This window comes from Melanerpes formicivorus, unplaced genomic scaffold, assembly GCF_026170545.1.
Source record: "Melanerpes formicivorus ecotype bairdi unplaced genomic scaffold, bMelFor1.0.p_v2 SCAF_1079, whole genome shotgun sequence".
In the NCBI taxonomy this organism is placed as follows: Eukaryota; Metazoa; Chordata; class Aves; order Piciformes; family Picidae; genus Melanerpes; species Melanerpes formicivorus.
Window position 1 is genome coordinate 37591 of NW_027143431.1, and position 19483 is coordinate 57073.

Genomic DNA, 19483 nt, shown 5'->3' on the forward strand with positions numbered 1-19483 from the left:
TCCTCCGGAGGCGGCCGGTGGCTCGGGGCCGAGGTTTTGTTTGTTGTTTTGGTTGCACTTTCCCATGGAGACAGAACTTGTGCAAGAGCCTCGGTCCCTCCTGGCGCCGCTGGGGACACCACGGCTGCCGGGGCAGCGTTTCCCTGGGGCAGCCCTCAAGCTGTCCCCCCACCCCTGCCACCACGGCCAGACCTTGGTGGCCCTCACCCCCAAAACAGCGCCCTGCCAGCTGCCACCTGCCACAATCTCCTTCCACTGTGGGGATTGTCCCCTGCTTGCCACAGCTGGGCCCTGTCCCCATCTCAGCCTTGACCCCCCCACTGCTGCCGTGCTGCACTCGATCACCACCACCCTGTCCCCACCAGGACCTTGATGTGCCTTAAACACTGTGGTCAAGCTGTCCCCACCACTGCCACCCTGTCTTCACCTCAGCCACCACAGCCTCCCTGTTGCCACCACAGCCACCTTGTCCTCACCACAGCCTCCCTGTCCCCACCACAGCCACCCTGTCCCCACCACATTCTGTCCCCATCACTGCCACCCTGCCCCTACCATTGCCACCCTGTCTTCACCTCAGCCACCACAGCCTCCCCACTGCCATCACTGCCTCCCCACTGCCATCACTGCCTCCCCACTGCCATCACAGCCTCCCCACTGCCATCACTGCCTCCCCACTGCCATCACAGCCTCCCCACTGCCACCACAGCCTCCCCACTGCCATCACAGCCTCCCCACTGCCATCACTGCCTCCCCACTGCCATCACTGCCTCCCCACTGCTATCACTGCTGCCCTGTCCCCACCACAGCCATGTTGTCCCCACCAGCATCCCTCTGCTCCCACCGCCACCGCTGTCCCTTTGTCCCCCATTGTCACCACAACCTCCTGCTCCCCCTGCCCATCCCGGAGCCCTCTCCCAGGGTCCGCCGGGCGGGGCAGGGCGGGGCGGGGCTGCCCGGGGCGCGGTGGCGGCGCGGCCCCGGCCCCGGCCCGGCGGACCCGCCCCGGGAGCGGGCGGTACCGAGCCGCCCCCGGCCGCGCTGACATCAGCCGTGAAAAGGGCGCGGGCGGCGGCATCCGGCAGTGCCGGCACCGGGACCGCGGGATCGGCGCCGCAGGTAGGGAGGGGCACGGGCAGCGCCCGCGGGCACCGGGCGGCAGGTGGGCACGGGGAGCCCGTGGTGGCGACCGGGACAGAGGTGGGGACGGGGACAGCACCGGCCACTCTGTTCTAAAATGGCCGGTGCCGCGCTGCCCCCGGGGGCCCGGAGCGGGACCGGCTCACGGCTGTCCCCCAGCCCTGCCCCCGTAACGGCTGCGGGCAGCGCCGGGCGCCGTGCCCGTGGACGGCCGGCACACGCGGCCGCGCCCGGGAAGCGGGACCCGGGTGCGGCTTCCGGCCGCGCCGAGCGCCCCGGGGTGCGTCTATCCCGGGGCTGCGCTCGCTCGGAGCCGGCACGGCCGCCTCCCGAGTCCCGGTCCCCGCCCCGCTGCCCTCGTAACGGCTCCGTCCCGGCTGGGCTGGCTGCGGTCCCCGCCTCGGTGCCTGCGGGGTCCCCGGGGTGGCCCTGTCCGCGTCACCTCCCCACGGCCCCCCGGGCGGCTCTGTCCCAGCCGGGGGTGCCCGCCCCGCTGGCCGTACCCTGGATGCAGCTCCCTCCCCGCTGCACCCGGGCTGCTTCGGGAATCCCCGGGATGACTCTGCGGGCCGCGGTCCCCTCCCTGTTGCACGGGGGCGGGGGGATCTGGCGTCCCCCGTGTGCCTCTGGGGACACCCGAGTGGCTGCATCCCAGCTGGGGCCCCCGGGGTGCTGGAGGGCGGCTGTGCCCATGGCCCTCTCCCCGCTGCCCCCGGGGCTGCCCGTGGCGGCCGAGCTGGGTGCGGGGTCCGCAGCGCGGCAGTGGCCTGGGCTTGGTCCAGGCTCCCCCCCGCCCCGGGCTGGGCAAGCCCCGGCGGTGCCGGGAGCCCAGCCCCGGCCGCACCAGTTCCAGCTCCTCTTTGTTTCCCAACCCGCTTTGGCCCCCGGCCGGGCGCTCCCGGCTCCCTCTCCGTGGGACCTGCCCATGCTCCAGCCCACGCCCCGGGCAGCCCCGCGGCGGCCCCTGCCGCTGGGAGCTGGGGGGCACCGGTGCCGGCTGCGGTGCCACAAGGGCACAGCTACCCCGCTGCTGCCACCGGCTTCTCCAGGGGCTGATTTTCCTCCTGTCCCTATGAGCCAGGGTGGCTTGGCCCTGGCTGGTCCTGAGGACAGGAGCCCCCAGCCCAAAGTCAGGCTGTCCCAGGCTGAGCCTGATCCTCCTCACCAGGGCAGGGCTGCCCCAGGCCAGCAGCTGCCACATGTCCCCAGCTGGGGTGTGGGCAGTGAGGCTGGAAGGAACACCGCACCCATGGGAGGGACACCACGTGCTCCTGTTAGCCAAGGTGCCCTCCAGTGCCAGGGCTGGGTGCGGGAGGTGGTGCGTGGCCTGGGCAGGGGGCTCCGGACCCCTTTCAGACTTGGAGCCCAGGTTGCATGGGCAGGGCAGTGCTGGACCACTCGTGTCCCCACGTGGGTACCTGGCTCAAGCTCCATCCTTCCCAGCACGGGTGGCACTAGCTCTGGAGACACCTTGGCAAAGGCAGTGCCCAGCCCTGGGGCCTGCCAGGTCCGGCTCCCTTCCCTGGGGGGGAGCACCGCCGCTGGCCCCACGCTCCTGAGCCAGTCCCGGATCTGGCACTGGGCCCGAGCAAACGGGCGAGCTCCGCAAACAAGCTGCAGCCGGCACCGGGCTTGGCACAGCTGAGCCGCGGGCACCAGGATGCTCGGGGCGAGGACTCCAGCCCCGGCACTAAGAGGCCATGGTGCTGCCCACCCTGCCCAAGGCTAAAATGCCCCGTTGCCCTCGCGTGGGCACACACCCAGCGCCCACTCTTGGCTGGCTGGGCAGGAAGCGGGCAGGGCAAGGCAGAGCCCAAGCAGTGCCTGGCACGGGTGATAAGGCTCCGCGCCGGACGTCCAAGCTGCCTGACCGGCAGTGCTCTGCCACACTGCTGGGGACCGCGCCCGCTGTCACCTGCTGGCCCTAAGGGGCTCCACCATGCCCCGGTGCCACCGGGAGCACTGATGGGGCTCTGATCTCTGCAGACCCCCCCACCGCCGTCAACATGGCAAACCGGGGACCGTCGTACGGGCTGAGCCGGGAGGTGCAGCAGAAGATCGACCGGCAGTACGACCCCGAGCTGGAGCAGATCTTGGTGCGCTGGATCCTGGGGCAGTGCGGAGGGGACGTGGCCCAGCCGGCGCCCGGCAGGGACGGCTTCCAGCAGTGGCTGAAGGACGGCACCGTGAGTATCCCCCCCCGCGGCCGGGGCCAGCCGCGGTCGGGCGGCCGCCGTACCGCGGCGCTGACCCCCGGCTCTCCCCACGGCTAGGTCCTGTGCCGGCTCATCAACAGCCTGCACCCGCGGGGCCAGGCGCCCGTGGCCAAGATCCAGGCGTCGGCCATGGCCTTCAAGCAGATGGAGCAAATCTCGCAGTTCCTGCAGGCGGCCGAGCGCTACGGCATCGCCGCCACCGACATCTTCCAGACCGTCGACCTCTGGGAGGGTGAGCGGCTGGGTGGGCAGCGGGGACGCGGCGGGGAGGGGAAGAGGGATGGGGACGGGGCGGGGAGCGGGCGGGGATGGGGACGGCTATAGGGGAGGGGACAGGGATGGGGAGGGGGACGGGAATAGGGGAGGGGACAGGGATGGGGATGGGGAGGGGAAGAGAGGAGGAGAGAGGGATGGGGAGGGGGACGGGAATAGGGGAGGGGACAGGGATGGGGAGGGGGACGGGAATAGGGGAGGGGACAGGGATGGGGATGGGGAGGGGAAGAGAGGAGGAGAGAGGGATGGGGACGGGGCTGAGCCTGGCTGCGGCTTCGCAGGGAAGAACATGGCCTGCGTGCAGAGGACACTGATGAACCTGGGCAGCCTGGCTGTGGCCAAGGGCGATGGGCTCTTCGTGGGAGACCCCAACTGGTTCCCCAAGTAGGTGGCGGGTGCTGGGGAGGGCGCGGGGGGCCGGAGCGGGGGCGGGGGGATGCTGACGCCCTCCCTGCCCGCAGGAAGTCGCAGGAGAACCGTCGAGTCTTCTCCGAGGACAAGCTGAAGGAGGGCCAGAGCGTCATCGGGCTGCAGATGGGCACCAACCGGGGCGCCTCCCAGGCTGGCATGACTGGCTACGGCATGCCCCGCCAGATCCTCTGAGCGCCCGCCCCGCTGGCACGGCCCCCCCATGCCCCGCCTGCCAGGGGCCCGCTGGGGCCGGCCCCCAAACTGCCTTACCCCCCCTTGCCGTGGGCCAACCCCCTGGTCCGGGTGCCCCCCTCCCCCCCGCCAGTATCTCCGGGACCAAAATCAATTTTTTATTATTATTATTTCGCTGGGGGGGGTGGGGGGAGGAGGGGGGGAGGGGCTGCCGTGCTGCCCTCCTCCCACTGCTGTGCCCGCACCCCCAAAGTGCCTTGGGGGCCATGGTGCCCCCCAGCCCCGCCACTGTGCTGGGGTGGGGGGGAGCAGCCCCTCTGTACCCCAATAAAGAGCTCCTCTTCTTTACAGGACTGAGTGGAGTGATGGGGGGGGGCAGGCAAGAGACCCCTGGGTGAGGGGGGTCCAGCCCCAGGGGTGGGGCTAGAGCTGAGGGCGGGGCCAGTGCCGGGAGGGGCAGGGCAAGAGCTATAGCATAGAATCAGAGTTGTTTGGGTTGGAGAAGCCCTCTCCCCCAGCCCCTTCCCCAGCTCTCTTGCCCTTCTCTGGCCCTGCTCCAGCCCTCCAAGTCCTCCTGGCCCTGAGGAGCCCAACCCTGAGCCCAGGCTTGCAGCTGTGGCCTCCCCAGCGCCCAGCCCAGGGGCACCAGCCCTGCCCTGCTCCTGCTGCCAGCACCATTGCTGCTCCAGCCCAGGCTGCTGCTGCCCTCCTTGCCCCCCTGGGCACCCCCTGGCTCCTCTCCAGCCGCCGTCAGATCCTTCCCCCCCCGCCCCGCCCCGGGCAGCTTCCTGCCGCCGCCCCTAGCTCGGAGCCCAGCGGGATCTGTGGGCGGGGCCAGCTGGGCCTATGGGCGGGGGCTCGCCTGTGGCCACGCCCCCTGCGCGGCCGCTGCCGCCGGCGCGCGCGGGGGCCGTTGCCATGGCGACCGTCGGCGCGCGGCGGGATGGGGCGCTCAGCCCGTCCCGGGGCACCGGAACCGGAGCCCTCCGATCGCCACAGCCTGCAAATGGCTCCTTCCCCCCGCCGCTACCGGCGGCGGGCCCGGGCGGCCGAGGTGGACGAGACGCTGTTCGGGGTAAGGGCGCCGGGGTCACCGGGGGGGTACCGCCGGCTGCCCCACCCCCTGCACCGGGCAGAGCCACGGGGGGCGGCGGGAGCTCGTCAGGCCGCCGGAGCCAGCCCCATCCCGAGCGGGGCGCCGTGATCCTGGGGTTCCGAGCTTCCGGGTGCCTGCCTCGGCCCGCCCCGCTCGCTCACCGGAGGCTCTTCCCCGCCCTGGCTTCCAGCCCCCCGCGCCGGTGCGGGACGGTGTCGCACCCCCTGCCAGCCCTCCCCGGGCCTGGCCACCTCCGCGGTCTTAGTTCCCAGGACCCCAATTCCTTCTGGGCAGGGAAACCAACCTCCCACCCCCGGAGGCGGGGCTGCCGCCAGCGGCGCAGGGGCTGCTGTGCCCCCGTCCTTGGCACCTCGAGCTTCCGCTTTTCGCAGGGTAATTAGTTAATTAGCGGGACGCGGGAGCGCAGGAAATGACCCTCCCGGTAAAGGCGGGGAGCTGGCGCGCCGGGGTCTGCAGTTACTCCACGTGGGGATGGAGGGAAGAGTCCTGGGAGCAGGGGCTGGAAGCTTCCAGAGCAGCTGCTCGCCAGCATTCTCAGGGAGCTACGGAATCAGTCCCCTTGGAGCCGAGGCAGCGCCCCAGCAGGTCCCTGACCCCCTGGCCGGGTGCCCCGGCCGCCCAGGGAGGAGATAAACAGGGAGCGGGAGCTGCTTCCGCCGGGCTCCGCCGAGGAAACCGTTCGGCTTCCTCCGTGCCTGGCCCCGGGCTGGCCCCGGCTCCGCGGGGGAGCCCCAGCCGCTGCCGCCCGGGTGGGTAAGGGCGCTGGCCAGGCCAGGCTGAAGTGTGAGCGCCCTCCCCTCGCTGCTGCTTCTGCCCCCTCCCTCCCCGGGGCTCCCGGGCGCAGCTTTACGGCTGCCGCTGTTGGCTCTTCCCCACCCTTCGTTTGGGGCTCTGGCACAGCTCGAGGTACAAGGGCCAGGCTGGGTGCCAGGCTGGGTGCCAGGCTGGAGTTTGTCCCATCGCCCCATCTCACGCTGGGTGATAAAACAGGGGGTGGGGGAGGCTGGCAGCCCCAAGGAGCCCGGGCGGCGCTCAGGGCACTCCTCCCTCCCCGGGGATGGGGCGCGGGGGGGGGGGGGGGGGGGGGCGTTTGCAGCTGTAATTTCCTCTCCTGGCTCTTATCTCTTGAAACAAATCTGGCCAGAGAGCCTCGCCGAAGCCTTTGGCTCTGGGCAGGCGAGGAAGGAAGCCTGGTGGAGACCTCTGCGGCTCCCAGCTGAGGGTTTGCCGGAGGCTGGGGGAGCCCCCGGCGAGGGACCTGCCCTCGGGGCTGCCGGGACCGTGTGCCTTGGGGAGCCCCGGGCAGGTTTCTGAGCTGCTGTCTCTGAAGCCTTCCAAGCAGTTAGATAAATAGGTCCTTGAGGCTGGTAGGGATGCAAATTGGATTCCCTGGGATTTATCCAGGGCGAGCCCAAGGAGTTCTCCTGGCTGCAGGGCTGCCCGCGGTGCCTCGCAGCCTTATCTCTGTTTGCTGAGGTGCTTCGGTGCCAAACCCTCTCAATCAACAGCTCACATTTGGGGCCCCTGGTGGCTGGGACGCTGCTCAGGTCTCTGGGCTGCAGGAAAGCCTCTGGCTTGGGCCAGCAGCCCCCTTAGAAGGAAGCATTCCAGCCTCATCCAAGGGAAGCAGGGTCCTGGAGCTCAACACCCAGCTGGCCGCAGGGTTTGTCCCAGCAGTGCCCTGGGGGTTTCAAGCTGAGCCCTTAAACAAACAGAAGGGAGCTCAAAGCTCAGCCAGTGCCAACCCCCTGCCAGGGGCAGGGACCCCTCCCACCAGCCCAGGTTGCTCCAGGCCTCATCCAGCCTGGCCTGCAACAGCTCCAGGGAGGGGGCAGCCACAACCTCCCTGTGCCAGGCTCTCCCCAGCCCTCACTTCCTCATCTCCAGCCTCCATCTGCCCTCCTCGAGCTTCATTTCAATTGAATTAACGAGAGGAGGCCCCAGGGGAAGCACAGCAGCTGCCAGCCTTCCCTTGGCTCTCCTGGCTCCCTGCCCTGCCCCAGGATTTGCCTGGGAATGCTGCCCAGTGCCTGGCCTCGGGGCACTGACCCTGGGCAGCCCAAGCTGCTGTGCCAGGCTTGGGATTCCCAGCAGGGAGCTGCTCCAGAAGGTGCTGGAGGGCTCCAGCATCGCCCTGGGTTGGGTCTCTGCTCCTCTTCCTCTTCCCCCCCAGGCTGGTTCTTACCCCTCACAGCCCCTGGGGCTGCCCTCCACGTGTCTGGGGCATCCCTCAGCTGCTCCCAACCCCCCCGGGGGGCACCCAGCGCCCACTCTGACCCCCCCCCCATATCACCCCACAGCTGGGGATGCTTCACTAGGTGGCAGCCTTGGCTCAGGCAATGGGACTGGCACCAGCCCAAGCCCTACCGGGAGGAGTGGTTTCTGCCCGCTGCTGCCTGCCCCTTCGTGGCCAGGCTGTGCCAGCTGCCTGTCCCCCAGCTGCCCTGCCCCCAGACCCCAGCTGCCCTGCCCCCAGACCCCAGCTACCCTGCCCCAGACCCCAGCTACCCTGCCCCAAACCCCAGCTACCCTGCCCCAGACCCCAGACCCCAGCTGCCCAGACCCCAGCCCCCAGTTTCTCTACCCCCACACCCCAGTTACCCATCTTCCCTGCCCCCACAGCCCAGGGTCCTTGGTACCACCCCCCAGTCTCCCCAGCTGCCCTGCCCCCAGCCCATGCCCAGCTCCCTGCCCTGGGCACAGAGCAGGTGCAGCTTCCCCTCTGGCAGCACCCAGGCTCTGGGCAGGGGAAGGGCTCTCTGCCCTGGCAGCCCCAGCTCTGCAGTGCTGAGGGCATGGGGGGAACCAAAAGGACCCTCCCAGTGCTGGCTTTGCCCCAGCAGGCTGGGTGCCAGCCTCTCAGCCAGGTCTGAAGCACAGGATGAGCTCAGGGCATCTCTGTGGCTACCTGGAGCTGCTGGGAGCTGCCCCTGCCCTGCTCCTCACCGTGGCCCCTGGCAGGCACCGGGGCAAAGCTGGCTGGAAACTCGCCCAGAGTGCCCCAAACTTGCCAGAAGCTGGCAGGAGGGCACTGAGGGACAGGCAGCTGGGGCTGGGGGCAGGGCAGCTGGGGTCTGGGGCCTGGGGGCAGTGCAGTTGGGGTCTGGGGGCAGGGTAGCTGGGGTCCGGGGTCTGGGGGCAGGGAAGCTGGGGTCTGGGGTCAAGGTAGCTGGGGGCTGGGGGCAGGGCAGCTGTGGTCTGGGGTCTCTGGGTAGGGTGTCTGGGGTCTGGGGGCAGCATGGATGGGGGGGTTTGGGGGCTGGGGGCAGGGCAGCTGGGGGCTGGGGGCAGGGTAGCTGGGGTCTGGGGTCTGGGGCAGGATAGCTGGGGTCTGGGGGCAGGGTGGATGGGGTCTGGGGTCTGGGGCAGGGCAGCTGGGGTCTGGGGTCTGGGGGCAGGGTAGCTGGGGTCTGGGGGCAGGGTGGATGGGGTCTGGGGTCTGGGGCAGGGCAGCTGGGGTCTGGGGTCTGGGGGCAGGGTAGCTGGGGTCTGGGGGCAGGGTGGATGGGGTCTGGGGGCAGGGTGGATGGGGTCTGGGGTCTGGGGCAGGGCAGCTGGGGTCTGGGGTCTGGGGGCAGGGTAGCTGGGGTCTGGGGGCAGGGTGGATGGGGTCTGGGGTCTGGGGCAGGGCAGCTGGGGTCTGGGGTCTGGGGGCAGGGTAGCTGGGGTCTGGGGGCAGGGTGGATGGGGTCTGGGGGCAGGGTGGATGGGGTCTGGGGTCTGGGGCAGGGCAGCTGGGGTCTGGGGTCTGGGGGCAGGGTAGCTGGGGTCTGGGGGCAGGGTGGATGGGGTCTGGGGTCTGGGGCAGGGCAGCTGGGGTCTGGGGGCAGGGTAGATGGGGTCTGGGGTCTGGGGCAGGGCAGCTGGGGCTGGGGGCTGGGAAGCTGGGGGCTGGGGGCAGGGCAGATGGGGTCTGGGGGCAGGGTAGATGGGGGCTGGGGGCTGGGGCAGGGCAGCTGGGGTCTGGGGGCAGGGTAGATGGGGGCTGGGGGCTGGGGGCAAGGAAACTGCGGGCTGGGGGCAGGGGAACTGAGGTCTGGGGGTCTGGGGTCTAGGGGCAGGGTAACTGGGGTCTGGGGTCACTTAGGGTCTGGGGTCTGTGCAGCTGGGATCTGGGGTCTGGGGTCTGGGCTCACTTGTGGTTCCTCTCCCCCAGAGCCCACAGCAGCCCAGCCCTGCCAGCCCCATCGTGGTCCTCCAGGAGGTGCCAGCTGCCCAGAAGCCTTCCCCTGCTGCTGGGCACAAGCCTGAGACCTCTCTGCTCATCACCAAGGACTTCATCCGTGCCCTGCTGTGAGTCTGTGCCCAAGTGGCAGCTCCCCTGCAGAAGGCTTTGGGCCCCTGGCTGTGTGGCCCAGCAGCACCTTGGTGCCCAGAGCTTGTGCCACTCTCTGCTGGCAGCAGCCCCTGGTGCCCCAGGCTGGGCTGGCAGTGGTGCCAGCCAGTGCTGGGCATGGAAGTGGATGACAGAAAGCCTGAGCTGGAAGGGACCCTCCAAGGGCATCTTGTGCACCCCAGGGACAGCTCCAGCTGGAGCAGGGTGCTCAGGGCCACATCAGCTTTGGCTGCCTGCAGGGAGAGAGCCTCCAGCAGCTCCCTGGGCAGCCTGTGCCAGGCTCTGCCCAGCCTCCTGCTGCAGAACCTCTGCTGCTGCCCAACCTCCCTCTGCCCTGCTCCAGCCCCCAGCCCCTGCCCCCCAGCCCTCCCCCAGCCCTCCTGAGCAGCCCCTCCCCAGCCTGCCTGCAGCTCCCCTGCAGCTCTGAGCTCTCCCTGCAGCCTTCTCCTCCCCCCCAGGCTGCACAGCCCCAACCCTCCCAGCCTGGCCTCTGGAGCCTCTCCAGCAGCTCCAGGTCCTTGTGCTGAGGGCTCCCTGTCTGGCCCCAGCCCTGCAGGGGAGGTCTGAGCAGAGCAGAGCAGAGCAGAGGGGCAGAGATCCTCTCTCCAGCTCTGGCCACACTGCTTTGGCTGCAGCCCAGGCTGCCCTTGGCCTCCTGTTCTGCAGTCTCCCCCTGCCTGCTCCTGGGCTGCTTCTCCCCCTGCCCCCCCAGCACCCCCAAGGCCTTCTCTGCAGGGCTGCTCTCAGCCTCATCCCCCCCAGCCTGGGCTGTCCCAACCCCATCATGAGAGTCTGCAGCTCAGGAGGCTTTCCAGGCCCTCTGCCCTGCTCCAGCCACTGCCCCCCAGCCACTGCCTGGGGCAGGGGGCAGCAGGAAGCCCTGGGAGGCACCTGGGGGGCACCAGGGGGAGTGTGGGCAGCAGCTCAGGGGAGGTTCTCCTGCAGCCCTCTGCCCTCCTGCTCCTGTGCCAGGCAGCTGAGCCCTGCTGAGGGCCTTGGCTCTGCCCTGGGCAGCCCAGCCCTGTGCCAGGAGGTGCCCAGCTCTGCCCCAGGGGCATTGCCAGCACCCTCAAGCCCTTCTCTGCTGGGCTGCTCTCAGCCTCATCACCCCCAGCCTGGGCTGTCCCAACCCCATCATGAGAGTCTGCACCTCAGGAGGCTTTCCAGGCCCTCCTGGATGTGTTCCTCTGTGCTGTGCTTTGGGTGAACCTGCTCTGGCCAGGGGCTTGGACTCAGTCACCTCCAGAGCTTGCTTCCACTCTGTGACTCTGTGCTGAGAAGCAGTCAAAGAGCAGCATCAAAGCATTTCAGCAGCCAGAAAAGCTCCTTCTGGGCTGAGCAGCACCCCCAGGGGGACCCCCTCCCCACCCTGCATCAAAGGTTACCCCCTAAGGAAGGGCCAGGTGGGACAGGCTGGGGAGCAGCAGCCCAGCTGCAGGAGCTCTCTGCTTCTGCACAGGGAAGTTTTATAAGCAAGGCTGCACTGCAGGAGCCCTGGCCCTAATTACTGCACCTCATTAAGAGCCTGCAGCACACAGAGCAGAGCAGAGCAGGGCCATTACCCTGCCCAGCTCCCATTTAGCCTCATTTTGACCTCCCTGCATTTTCCTGGTGGTTGTCCCTGGGCACGAGGCTGAGCTCTGCTTCCTGTTTTGAAGCTCAGGCACTCAGCACAGCCTGGGCCCTGCCCCTGCATGGCCTGGGCCTGGGGGTTGTGGAGTGGGACAGGGCACAGAGATGCTGGGACAGGGCACAGAGGTGCTGGCTCAGGCCCTGAGGCTGGCTCAGGCTCCAAGGCTGGCTCAGGCTCCAAGGCTGGCTCAGGCTCCAAGGCTGGTAGCTGGCTTTGGACCTTCACATCCCACCTGGGCTCACTGCTGAAGCTGGGGGTTGCAGGGCCACAGGTCCAGTCCCAGCTGAGCTTGAGAGCAGCCTTGAGGAGGGGGGCTAGGGGGTGACAAACTCAGCAGGAGGCAGCAAGAGGAAGCAGCAACCCAGAGCCAGCCCTGAGCAGGGAGAGGATTCTGCCCCTCTGCTCTGCTCTGCTCAGAGCTCCCCTGCAGCTCTGCAGCCACCTCTGGGGCCCCCAGCACAGGCAGGACCTGGAGCTGCTGGGCAGGGGCCAGAGGAGGCCACCAGGATGAGCAGAGGCTGCAGAGCCTCCCCTGTGGGCACAGGCTGGGAGGGTTGGGGCTGGAGAAGAGAAGGCTCCAGGGAGAGCTCAGTGCCTGAAGGGCTCCAGGAGAGCTGGGGAGGGAGCTGGGGCCAAGGGCTGGGAGTGCCAGGCCCAGGGACAATGGCTTGGAGCTGGGAGAGAGGAGACTGAGAGGAAGAAATCCTTGAGAGGGAGGCTGGGAAGAGCCTGGCACAGATTTCCCAGGGGAAGCTGTGGCTGTCCCCTCCCTGGAGGTGTCCCAGGCCAGCTTGGAGGAAACCTTGAGCAACCTGGGCTGCTGCTGGTGGTGGTGGTGGTGGTGATGAACGATCTTGAAGGTCCCTTCCAACCCAACCCCTTCTGTGAATCCCTGCTGGGAGACTGTTTGTGCTGGGCTTTAATTCCTGAAAATCAGGTCCTAGACATCCCAGCTGGGCTGGCAGGCAGGCAGGCAGGGGGCCAGCAGCAGGGCAGCAGCAGCAGCAGGGCAGCAGCAGCAGCACTGTGTCATTACCTTTATTAGGGTCGTTGTGGCCTTGGCCATTCTTTAGCGTCCTGGAATCCGATGCTGTGATGCAGCTCTGGGGCTGATCATTATGCAGGTATCTGTTCATCTTCAGCAGGGTGGATGAAAGGTGACACACCATAACAATGAGTAAATTCTTAGTCCCTGAACAGCTTCAAAGTGCTCTCTGCATTTGGTTAATGCAGACTCCTCCGCCACACGCCTCCCTCCCTCCCTCCCTTCCCTCCCCCTGGCACCTGAGTAATGCCCAGGAGTAATTAGCTCCCTGCAGCTCCCCTGCCCAACAGCCTCGTGTCATTAGCCACATTTTTAGCAGTGGGGAAATGGGGGCAGCAGGAGCTTCAGCGATTTCCTCTCAACCCACAGCCTGAGTCACAGGCAGGGCTCTGCAGAGGGCCAGCAGAGACCTCGCCTGGAGTTTCGCATCCAGCTGCGGGCTCCCTGGCTCCAGAGGGCCAGGGACCTGCTGGAGGGACCTGCAGCACTGCCTGGGGAGGAGAGGCTGAGAGCCCTGGGGGTGCTGCCCAGCTCCAGAGGGCCAGGGACCTGCTGGAGGGACCTGCAGCACTGCCTGGGGAGGAGAGGCTGAGAGCCCTGGGGGTGCTGCCCAGCTCCAGAGGGCCAGGGACCTGCTGGAGGGACCTGCAGCACTGCCTGGGGAGGAGAGGCTGAGAGCCCTGGGGGTGCTGCCCAGCTCCAGAGGGCCAGGGACCTGCTGGAGGGCTGTGAGGATGCTGGAGGGACCTGCAGCTCTGCCTGGGGAGGAGAGGCTGAGAGCCCTGGGGGTGCTCCCCAGCTCCAGAGGGCCAGGGACCTGCTGGAGAGAGTCCAACAGAGGGCTGTGAGGATGCTGGAGGGACCTGCAGCACTGCCTGGGGAGGAGAGGCTGAGAGCCCTGGGGGTGCTCCCCAGCTCTAGAGGGCCAGGGACCTGCTGGAGGGACCTGCAGCACTGCCTGGGGAGGAGAGGCTGAGAGCCCTAGGGGTGCTCCCCAGCTCCAGAGGGCCAGGGACCTGCTGGAGGGACCTGCAGCACTGCCTGGGGAGGAGAGGCTGAGAGTCCTGGGGGTGCTGAGTGTGGAGAGCAGGAGGCTGAGAGGGAGCTGCTCAAAGGCTCTCCAGAGCTGAGGGCTGGGGGGCAGGAGGGAGGGGACAGGGCCAGGCCCTGCTCAGCTGCACCCTGGGCCAGGCCAAGGGGCAGTGGATGGAAACTGCAGCCCAGGAGGTTCCACCTCAACAGGAGGAGGAACTTCTGCCCTGTGGGGGTCCCAGAGGCCTGGAGCAGGCTGCCCAGGGAGGTTGTGGAGTCTCCTTCCCTGGAGCCTTTGCAGCCCCCTCTGGATGTGCTCCTGGGGGTCCTGTGTTGGGTTCTGTGCTGCTGCTCTGGCAGGGGGCTTGGACTCAAGTGATTTCTGGAGGTCCCTTCCAACCCTAACATCCTGTGACCCTGTGTGACCCTGTGTGATCCTCTGTGATCCTCTGTGATCCTCTGTGATCCTCTGTGATGCTGTGAGGGATGCTCAGGGCTGGGGCAGTGCCATGTTTCCTCCTCCCATGCCAGTTAGCTGCCAGCAGCAGCAGCAGAGCCCAAGCTGAGCTGTGCTGAGTGGATCTGCAGCCTGAGCAGGCTGAGTGTCCACAGCTCCTCTGCCCCCCTCTCAGATCTGTCCACATGGGACAGAGGTTTCCACCTGGCACACAATGGGCAGTGGCAGTTGGTCTGGGGGCAGGGCTGGGCAGTCTGGCCCCCTGCAAAGGGGCTGAGGGCAGTGGTCAGAATCATCCCAGGCTGGACTGGCACAGCTCCAGCATCTCTTAATGGGGGCTGACTAGGCCTGTGCTGAATGCTGTGGGGTTTTCCCTGGGAGGCCCCAGCCACCCCAAGATCATCCCAGCCTGCTGCATCACAGCCTGGAGAGGCTTTCACTGCACTTTCTTCCTCCCCCTGACCAGGGCAGTTGGGTCCCCACAGCCTTGCTGCTTCCTGCATTGCTCTTGGGTGACTCCCGGTCCTGGGGCTGGTGTGGGCAACCCCGGGCAGGACCTAGGGGCAGGCAGAGGGACCAGAGGCAGCTGGTGGGGGGGCTGTGGTGTCACTGACTGCCACCTGTGCCACCAGTGTCCCTACAGAGAAGCCAGCAGCAGCCCTGATCATGGGGCAGGAGGACTTCCAGCGCATCAAGGCAGCAGCGAGGGTGCTGAGCAAGGAGGAGCAGAGGGCCAGGCTGGCAGCCCTCAAGGCAGAGAAGGAAGCAGCTCTCGTAGGCATCTCCCCTCTGCCCCTTCCCTTGCCAGCAGCTCCGGGGGATGAGGGTGGAGGGGAGCTGTGCCCGGGCAGGCTCAGCCTTGTGGGGCAGAGACACAGAATCCCCAGGCTGGAATTCCAGGGGCCCCAGGCTGGGGCTGCCCCCAGGGCGCTGCTCAGATGCCACCATCCCCAGCACCACACTTCGGTGTGCCCACTGCTGCCAGAGCAGCACAGCCCTGGGGCTCAGCTCTCCTCTGCTCCTCCGCTCAGGGTCCCTGGCTTTGCCCGCGGGTGGGGGGGAGAAATCCCCTGCTGGTTGTGCCCCCCCAGCCCGCGGCGACCCCCGGGGGCTGCGCCGCAGCCTTTGTGCTGCCTTTCTGCGGGGGGGAGCGTGGGAGGGAGCCAGGCCAGGGCTGGGGGGAGCTGCGCCCCTCCGCTGCGGGGCTGCCCCGGGAGGGTGCCCGGCCTTCCGCAGCTGCCCGTGCCCGCAGGAGGCGGTGAGGGAGCGCCGGAGCGCGGCGCGGGAGGCGGCCGCCCGGCAGCAGCAGACGGGGCCGCGGAGCGAGCTGGAGGAGGAGGCTCGGGAGCGCGCCCAGCACCTGCTGCAGAGGGCCGACAGGATGCGCATGGAGCAGGAGGATGAGATCAAGCAGTTCAGCGAGGTAGCGCCGGGGGCTCCCTGGCCCCACCGGCGCCGCAGGGCCTTCTGCCGGGGCAGGCTGCTCCAGACCTAAGCCTTGCTCTGCTTGCCGCTGTCCAGGGTCTCCTTCCCTTCCCCAGCTCCCCGTCCGTGGGTCTGTCTGTGCCGGCCCGCAGCCCAGGGAGTCCTCTTGCCCCCACAGATGGTCCTGGGAGCCAAGTGCCACATGATCCGTGATGCACAGGTCCTGGAGAAGCAGCTGATCAGCAGGGAGCTGGAGGAGGAGGAGAAGCGTCTGGCCAGGCTGATGGAGGTGGAGAGGAGAAGGGCTGAGGAGCTGCAGGAGGAGCAGGAGCGCAGGAGGAAGCAGGACCTGATCAGGTTTGCTCCTTGTAGAGCCTTCTCCTGGCCCCAGGCCGTGTGCTGGGCTTGGGGTTCAGCTCTGGCTGCCAGCTTCACACCACAGCTCCCAGCTGCTGCAGCTGGGCTGGCACCACAGTGCCCCTCTGCTCTGCCCTGCTGAGGCCACACTCTGCCCAGTGCTGGGCTCCCCACTTCAGGAGGGACAGGGATCTGCCTCAGAGAGTCCAGTGGAGGCTCTGAGGATGATGAAGGGACTGAGACATCTGTCTGATGAAGAGAGACTGAGAGCCCTGGGGGTGTTTAGCCTGGAGAGGAGAAGGCTGAGAGGGATCTGACCAATGTCTATAAACATTTGAGGGGTGGGGGGCAGGATGAAGCTGCCAGGCTCTGCTGGTATCCAGGACAAGGACCAATGGGTCCAAGCTGGAGCCCAGGAGGCTCCACCACAACATGAAGAGAAATTTCCTTGCTGTGAGGCTGCTGGAGGCCTGCAGCAGGCTGCCCAGAGGGGTGGTGGAGTCCCCTCTGGAGACTTTGCAGCCCCACCTGGGTGTGTTCCTGTGTGAGCTGCCCTGGGTGCCCTGCTCTGGCAGGGGGGGTTGGGCTGGATGTTCTCCAGAGGTCCCTTCCAACCCCTGCCTGAGGTCTGTGCTGCTGTTCCTGGGAGCAGGATGGAGCCAGAGGGAACCTTTGGCTCTCTGCTTTGCAGGGGCAGGCAGGGGATCGTGAAGCAGATGGAGCAGAACGCGGAGGAGCGAGCCCTGAGAGATGCCCAGAGGGAGCAGGAGGCACAGGAGCTGCTGGAGCACCTGGAGAGGCTGAAGATGGAGGACCTGAAGGTGTGAGCAGAGAGCTGCTGGGGAGCAGGGAGGAGGCTGAGCAGGAAGGGGGCTGGACAGGGTGAGCCTGCTGGCAGGGTGGCCCTTTGCTGGGCAGGTCAGACCTGGGGGGCAGAGACAGCAGGCAGCAGAACCACAGCTCAGGCCTCTTGGGGGAAGCTGGGGGCAAGCTGCTGGGCCCTTCCCCACCCTGGGGGAGCTGCTGACCCTCGGGAAGGTCCCCAGGGAGGAGTGGAGGCAGCGCTGAGCTCCACAGCTCCTGGCCTGCAACTCTCCAACCCTCTGCACCCTCCTCAGGAGCTGGAGCGGAAGCAGGAGCAGCAGAAGCAGATCCAGGCTGAGATCAGAAGAATCAACACCGAGAACCAGAAGCTGAAGGAGAAGCAGAGGGAGCAGGAGAGGCTGGAGGACGAGAAGGTGCTGGAGTACCAGAGGCAGAAGATGGTAACAGCACCCAGCACGGGTGGCACCGGCAGGGGCCCGGCGGGCAGCGGGGCGGCTGCAGGGAGCTGCCCCACGGCTCTGCCCCCATGCAGGAGCTTGAGGCCAGGTTGGAGGCCGAGCAGGAGAGGCTCCGTGTGGAGAAGGAGAAGGAGCTGGCACGCCTGAGGGCCATGCAGGAGCGGGCACAGGACCGGCAGGCAGAGCAGGTCTGCGGCTGCGGCACAGGGGGGGCTGCCCTGCCCCCTCCCCACCCCTGGCAAGAGGAAGCTCCCCTGGGTGTGGGGCTGCTGGGGCCTGGCTGGGTCCTTGGAGTCATGAAAGCATAGAATTGTTTGGGTTGGAAGAGACCTCCAAGGTCATCCAGACCAACACCAGCACAACCCCACCGTGGGCACCAAACCCAGGCCCCAGTGCCATGGCCACAGGGCCACCACCTCCCTGGGCAGCCTGTGCCAGTCCCTGACCACTCCTGCAGGACACAAATTGTCCTCATGGTCAACCTGAACCTCCCCCGGGGCAGCTTGAGGCCATTTCCTCTTGTCCCTGTCCCTTGCACAAGAGCCCAACCCCCACCCTGGCTGCAGCCTCCTCTCAAGAGCTGCAGAGAGCAAAGAGGTCTCCCTCAGCCTCCTCTTCTCCAGCCTCACCACCTCCAGCTCCCTCAGCTGCTCCTCCCCAGACCCTTCCCCAGCTTCATTGCCCTCCTCTGCCCCTACCCTGAGCCCTCAATGTCCTTCTTGGAGTAGGACTCCAGGACTGCAGCTGTGACCTCAGCAGTGCCCAGCCCAGGGACACAATCCCTGCCCTGCTCCTGCTGCTCCTGCACCAGGCTGCTGGTGGCCTTCTGGGGCAGGCTGCTGGAGCCCGGTGCTGGGAGAGAGGCCACGCAGAGCTGCCCCGGGAGGGAGGCTCTCGGTGACCCCCGCAGTGTCCCTCTGCAGGACGCGCTGCGAGCCAAGCGCAGCCAGGAGGCTGCGGAGCGCCAGTGGCGCCGCAAGGAGCGGGAGGCGGCGCGGCGCAAGGCGGAGGAGGAGGAGGCTCTGAAGCAGAGCCGCCTGCAGCAGGTCGCCCACCGCCAGCACAGCCTGGCCCTGCAGATGCAGCAGGACCAGCTGGAGTTCCAGAGGATCCTCAGGTGACAGCCGCCACGGCCCTGCCCCGGGCGGAGCGGCGGCAGCCTGGCGGCTGCGAGGGCTCCCGGCCGCCGGCTCCGGCCGCTGCCCCGCGGGCTGCAGGGGCCGGAGCGGGGACCCCTCACCTGCCCCGAGCTGCCCCGCAGGGCCCAGCAGGAGCACCTGGAGAAGGTGAAGGCGGAGGAGGAGCGGAGGGCAGGCCTGCGGCTCGCCCATGCCAGCGAGGTCCGGCGCCAGATCCAGGAGCGGCAGCAGCGGCTGGCCCGGGAGCGGGCGGCTGCCTTCGAGGAGTGCCGGCGGCTGCAGGAGGAGGCGCGGAGGCGCAGCCAGCGCATCGCCCAGCTCAAGCAGCAGAAGGTGCAGGAGCTCAGGTGATGTGCTGCCCGCAGCCACCTGCCTCCCCGCAGGTCCCTAAGGCCTTCCTGGCTTCCCGGCAGCTCCTCACCCCTTGAGGCCACCTCAGAGGTTCCTTTGCACCCTCAGCAAGCAGGAGCCCCTCTGTGCCGCGGCCCTCGAGCCCAGCGCTGGTGCAGCACAGGGGGCCTGATGGTTTCTTTCCCCTGCAGAGCCGCTGGCATCCCCGAGAAGTACTGTGCCCAGCTGGAGCAGAGGGCTGGAGTGCGAGCAGCCCCCGACCAGGCTCAGCCCCACCAGGAGTAGAGCTTCATCTCCCCAACCCTTTGGGGGTTCCCTTGGCTCAGGCCAAGATGTTTCTGAACAGAGATCTCTATGGAGCCGATGCTGCCTTTCATCCTTCTCCTGTTTCGGGTTGGCAGGCCGGGACCTGCCTTCAGGACTGGAGTGGCCCAAAGCTCATTGTCCAACCACCCCTCCACTGCCCTCCTGCCCACATTCTGCCCCCCCCCCCCAGGCCCTTGGCACAGCTCAGGGTCACCACCAAAGCCGTGGGAGTGTCCCAGCCCCCCCACCCCCCCCGTGGGGTGGCTCCAGGAGGTTCCCTGCGAGCCGGGCAGGGTCCTCTCCATACACACAGCCCTGGACCCGGCTGCCCACAGCCACAGCAGAACTGGCAGTGCCACCAAGCCACTGAAGTGTCACCACCAAGCCACTGAAGTGTCAGCACCAGGCCCTGCAGCAGTGGCAGGGGCACAGCGAGGAGACCAGAGCATGATGCAAACATTTCGCATCCGCTGGGACAGGGCCTGGCAGCTTCAGAGGGCCAGGAGCCCGCAGGAGTGGCTCTGATTAATTGTCAGAGCAGCTGGAAAATAAGGAGAGCCGAGGCAGGCGAGACTGCCCTGGGCAGGAGGACAGCTCAGAGGACTCTGCCCGGAGCCCTGAGCCTCCTCCAGGCTGGGTCAGGAGGGAGGACGAGAGGCCACTGCCCCTTCTGATCCATGTGCCCGTGGTGGCGGTGCCAGGCTCTGCAGGGCAGCGTGTGGCACAGGCTGAAGCGTGGCACAGGCTGAGCAGGCAGCTGCCACCCCAGAGCC

At 67.9% G+C, this 19483-nt stretch overlaps 2 protein-coding genes across 2 annotated transcripts; both read left to right on the forward strand.

Moving 5' to 3' along the window:
* Positions 1 to 1008: 1008 nt before the first annotated feature.
* TAGLN2 (transgelin 2) lies at positions 1009 to 4577 on the forward strand. The gene is made up of 5 exons (XM_068170990.1): positions 1009 to 1116; positions 3124 to 3323; positions 3411 to 3585; positions 3908 to 4010; positions 4088 to 4577. Exons 2-5 carry the CDS (start codon positions 3144 to 3146, stop codon positions 4227 to 4229), a joined length of 600 nt encoding a protein of 199 aa, XP_068027091.1. The 5' UTR covers positions 1009 to 1116; positions 3124 to 3143; the 3' UTR covers positions 4230 to 4577.
* A 463-nt stretch (positions 4578 to 5040) lies between these two features.
* On the forward strand, positions 5041 to 18761 carry CFAP45 (cilia and flagella associated protein 45). The gene is made up of 11 exons (XM_068170986.1): positions 5041 to 5304; positions 9503 to 9639; positions 14482 to 14623; positions 15102 to 15272; positions 15453 to 15631; positions 16323 to 16452; positions 16750 to 16896; positions 16989 to 17102; positions 17838 to 18031; positions 18176 to 18400; positions 18596 to 18761. Exons 1-11 carry the CDS (start codon positions 5173 to 5175, stop codon positions 18687 to 18689), a joined length of 1665 nt encoding a protein of 554 aa, XP_068027087.1. The 5' UTR covers positions 5041 to 5172; the 3' UTR covers positions 18690 to 18761.
* The last annotated feature ends 722 nt before the right edge of the window (positions 18762 to 19483 follow it).